At 39.1% G+C, this 4,802-nt stretch overlaps 1 protein-coding gene across 2 annotated transcripts in view; it reads right to left on the reverse strand.

Moving 5' to 3' along the window:
- Window positions 1-549: 549 nt before the first annotated feature.
- Window positions 550-4,802, reverse strand: part of LOC133640963 (zinc finger protein OZF-like) — a 16,627-nt gene continuing 12,374 nt past the window's right edge. For both annotated transcript variants that reach the window (XM_062034694.1, XM_062034693.1), the window contains one exon: window positions 550-4,092. In XM_062034694.1, coding sequence (XP_061890678.1) covers window positions 2,747-4,048 — 1,302 coding nt within the window. In that variant the 5' untranslated portion in view covers window positions 4,049-4,092 and the 3' untranslated portion in view covers window positions 550-2,746. The remainder of the gene's footprint in view (window positions 4,093-4,802) is intronic.

A 4,802-nucleotide genomic window follows, 5' to 3' on the forward strand; every position in this document is an offset into this window, starting at 1 on the left:
GAGAAAACACGAAAAAAATGACAATTAAATTTTGAAACGTAGTTTATCTTCAATTTCGACTCTTTAAAATTCCAAATCCAACCGAAAAAAAGAATAGAAAAACTAACTAATTCGAATCTTTTTGAAAAAAAAAAAAAAAAAATGATGGAACATCATTGGTAATTTTTCCTGATTAAGATTAATTTTAGAATTTTGATGACATATTTTAAATACGTTAAAATCCACTCTGCACTTTGTTAGAATATATAACAAATTGGACCAAGCTATATTTCTAACAAAGACAAATCATTATTTCTTCTAGATTTTCCAGAACAAAATTTTTAAAAGAAATTCAAAAGACTTTGAAATAAGATTTAAATTTGATTCTACAGATTTTCTAGATTTGCCAGAATATATTTTTTTTAATTTTAATCATAATAAGTTTGAAGAAATATTTCACAAATATTCTTCGTTGAAAAAACAGAAGCTAAAATGAAGAATTCAATTAAAATGTATTTATTATTCTTCACAATAAAAACAATACATTTACTTGACCATTGATTTAAATTGTCAGGAAAGAAGAGGAAGGAATTTAAAAGGTAAAAAGGTATATGTGCTTAAAAATCCTAAAATCATTTTTAAGGTTGTATTTTTTCTCTAAAATTGTCTGTCTGAAAGTTATAAGAAGCAAAGTAAAACAAGTTAATGAATTTATTTAAACAAGTGAAGACCAAGTCTTTAAAATATTTTCTTGGATTTTCAAATTCTATTTGAGTTTTGTCTCTCTTAGAATTAAAAATGTCGGGCAAAGCGAGACCAGCTTGCTAGTAAATAAATACAATTTAAAAAATAGATGCAGCTCACTGGTAAGTGCTGCTCTTTGAGCTATTTTTAGAACAGGCCAGCGGGCTACTCATCTGGTCCTTACGGGCTACCTGGTGCCCGCGGGCACCGCGTTGGTGACCCCTGGACTACGGAATCATTTACAATGAAAAAAACTAACATTTTTAACACTTTATTATTTCAAAAACCTCTATAAAACACTATTGTGATCAAGTATAAAATGGATTTATGAATATCTTTACACATATAAATTGTATTTGTTGCAACACATGTTTTGTACCGTTTACTCTCCACAGTCACATTCTTCTGTTACTTCTAAATAAATGGACACAATGTTGCAAAAATAATGCATGCACTTGACTGCAAAAAAACCCCACTAAAGTATTTAATCTATAAATAGTACAAGCAAAATAACAAGATGGTGTTACACACACACAACAATGTCACACACGCTATACAAACTACACAAGCAGTGAAGTTGTCATGTTGTGTAAATGGTAAATAAAAAGAGAATACAACAAATCCTTTTCAACTTATATTCAATTGAATAGACTGCAAAGACAAGATATTTCATGTTCACACTGACAGACTTTATTATTTTTTGGCAAATATTAGCTCATTTGGAATTTGATGCCTGCAACATGTTTCAAAAAAGCTGGCACAAGTGGCAAAAAAGAGTGAGAACGTTGAGGAATGCTTAATCAAAGACTTATTTGGAACATCCCACAGGTGAACGGGCTAATTGGGAACAGGTGGGTGCCATGATTGGGTATAAAAGGCAGCTTCCAGGACGGGGTGAGGGTCACCACTTTGTCAACAAAGGCCTGAGCAAATTGTTGAAGAACAACATTTCTCAACAAGGAATTTAGGGATTTCACTATCTACGCTCCGTAATATCATCAAAAGGTTGAGAGAATGTGGAGAAATCACTGCAGGTAAGCCACGATATTACACACCTTGGATCCCTCAGGCGCTACTGCGTCAAAAAGCCACATCAGTGTGTAAAGGATATCACCACATGGGCTCAGGAACACTTCAGAAAACCACTGTCAGTAACGACAGTTGGTCGCTACATCTGTAAGTGCAAGTTAAAACTCTCCTATGCAAAGCCGAAGGCATTTATCAACAACACCCAGAAACGCTTCGCTGGGCCCGAGCTCATCTAAGATGGACTTTGGAATTGAATATTAGTTGAAAAGGATTTGTTTAGAGATGTAACGCCGATATATGCGTTAAAATGTAATATCGGAAATTATCGGTATCGGTTTTTTTATTATCGGTATCGTTTTTTTTTTTTGTTTGTTTTTTTTAATTAAATCCACATAAAAAACACAAGATACACTTACAATTAGTGCACCAAGCCAAAAAACCTCCCTCCCCCATTTACACTCATTCACACAAAAGGGTTGTTTCTTTCTGTTATTAATATTCTGCTTCCTACATTATATATCAATATATATCAATACAGTCTGCAAGGGATACAGTCCGTAAGCACACATGATTGTGCGTGCTGCTGCTCCACTAATAGTACTAACCTTTAACACTTCATTTTACTAATTTTCATTAATTACTAGTTTCTATGTAACTGTTTTTATATTGTTTTACTTTCTTTTTTATTCAAGAAAATGTTTTTAATTTATTTATCTTATTTTACTAATTTAAAAAAAAAAAGTACCTTATCTTCACCATACCTGGTTGTCCAAATTAGGCATAATAATGTGTTAATTCCACAACTGCATATATCGGTTGATATCGGTATCGGTAATTAAAGAGTTGGACAATATCAGAATATCGGATATTGGCAAAAAGCCATTATCGGACATCCCTAGATTTGTTGTATTCTCTTTTTATTTGCCATTTACACAAGGTGACAACTTCACCGCTTTTGTATGTGCTGATGTCAGAAAGTCAACGTTTTGACAGCTTATTTCAAAGTCTTCCGCTTGATTTGCTGCTGCTTGTCCTCGCCAGCACACTTGTGTTTCTTACACTGGTACTTGTAAGAGAATCCTTCGCCACACACACTGCAACTCAACACTTTCTCCCCGGTGTGTCTTCTCATGTGTCTTTTCAAATGGTGACTCTGTATAAAACCTTTGGCGCAGACTGTACAGATAAACGGTTTCTCACCGGTGTGTATTCTTGTGTGTATTTGCAAATTTGCCTTCTGGGGGAATATTTTACTACAAATTGGGCAGGAGAATGTTTTTTCTATGACGTGTGTTCTCATGTGCACTTTCAACTCGCCACGTTGCAAAAAACCTCTACCGCAGACTGAACATGAAAAAGGTTTCTCTCCGGTGTGTATTCTCGTGTGTGCTTTCAAACAGAGACTTTGTGCGAAACCTTCACCGCACACTGAACAGATAAACGGTTTCTCGCCAGTGTGTGTTCTCACGTGTGCTTTCAAACTGTGATTTTGTGTAAAACCTTTCCCACATTCTGAACAGATGAAAGGTTTTTCTCCAGTGTGTGTCCTTGTGTGCATTATCAAATTAGCCTTTACAGAGAATATTTTGCCGCAAACCGAGCACACGAATGGTTTTTCTGCAGTGTGTATTCTCATGTGTATTTTCAAATGTTGCCTCTGACTGAAATACTTGCCGCAGATTGAACAGGAACAGGGTTTTTCTCCCGTGTGCGTCCTCATGTGCACTTTCAGCACGTTTCTTCGCGCGAAGCCTTTGCCGCACTCTGCGCAGGGAAAGGGTTTTTCCCCGGTGTGCGTTCTGACGTGCACTTTCAGAGTGCAGCGGTGTTTGAAGGTTTTGTCACAGTGAGAACATTTAAAGCGCGCGTCGTCATCGTCAGAGTCAGAAGAGTGAGACGTCGTCTCGTCACTATCTGATGGAGCTAAGATGTTGTCCGCTGGTGGTGCTCTGCAGTGGTCTCTCTCACCTTCTGTTGGAGGCTCCGCCTCTCTCTCACCTTTGACCTCATCATGTTCACTCTTCACAGTCACTGGGACCTCCTCCAACCATTCATGACTGATGCTGTGCTCCTCCTCTTCCTCCTTAATGTGAGGGGTCCACGCATCCTCTTCCTTTTTAAGGTGCGGGGTCTGTGGTGCCTCCTCTTCCTCTTTGACACGCGGGGTCAGCAGGTTGTCTTCTTCTTTTTCAAAGTGCATGACCTGTGGCACCTCCTCTTCCTTTTTCATGTAAGGGGTCTGTGGCGCCCTGTCTTCCTTTCCAACGCGGGGGGGCTGCGGCTCCTGCTCCTGCATCCCAAAGCTCCTCTCCGGTTGTTCAGGAAGTGCTTCGCTGATGTCTGTTGGACACATGAAAACAAACTTTAGAAGCGGACAGCTTTTCTCAGTCACATGAGGGATTCAGCACATTCCCAAGTACACTATATAGCCAAAAGTATTTGTCCACCTGCCTTGACTCGCATATGAAGTCAAAGTGCCATCCCATTCCTAACCCACAGGGTTCAATATGACCTTTTGCAGCTATTACAGCTTCAACTCTTCTGGGAAGGCTGTCCACAAGGTTGCGGAGTGTGTTTATAGCAATTTTCCACCATTCTTCCAAAAGCGCATTGGTGATGTTGGTGGAGAAGGCCTGGCTCTCAGTCTCCGTTCTAATTCATCCCCAAAGGTGTTCTATGGGGTTCAGGTCAGGACTCTGTGCAGGCCAGTCAAGTTCATCAAGTGTCATCCATGTCTTTATGGACCTTGCTCATGTTGGAAGAGGAAGGGGCCCGCTCCAAAGTGTTCCCACCAGGTTGGGAGCATGGAATTGGCCAACATGTTTTGGTATCCTGGAGCATTCAAATTTCCTTTCACTGGAATTAACTCCTGAAAAACAACCCCACACCATAATTCCTCCTCCACCAAATGTCACACTCGGCACAATGCAGTCCGAAATGTAGGGTTCTCCTGGCAACCTCCAAAGCCAGAATGTTTAGGAGCGAGGACATTTCAGGGCTGGATTTGTAGCACAGGTGGCATCCTATGACAGTTCCACGCTGGAAATCAC

The sequence above is a fragment of the Entelurus aequoreus genome, linkage group LG23, assembly GCF_033978785.1.
Source record: "Entelurus aequoreus isolate RoL-2023_Sb linkage group LG23, RoL_Eaeq_v1.1, whole genome shotgun sequence".
In the NCBI taxonomy this organism is placed as follows: Eukaryota; Metazoa; Chordata; class Actinopteri; order Syngnathiformes; family Syngnathidae; genus Entelurus; species Entelurus aequoreus.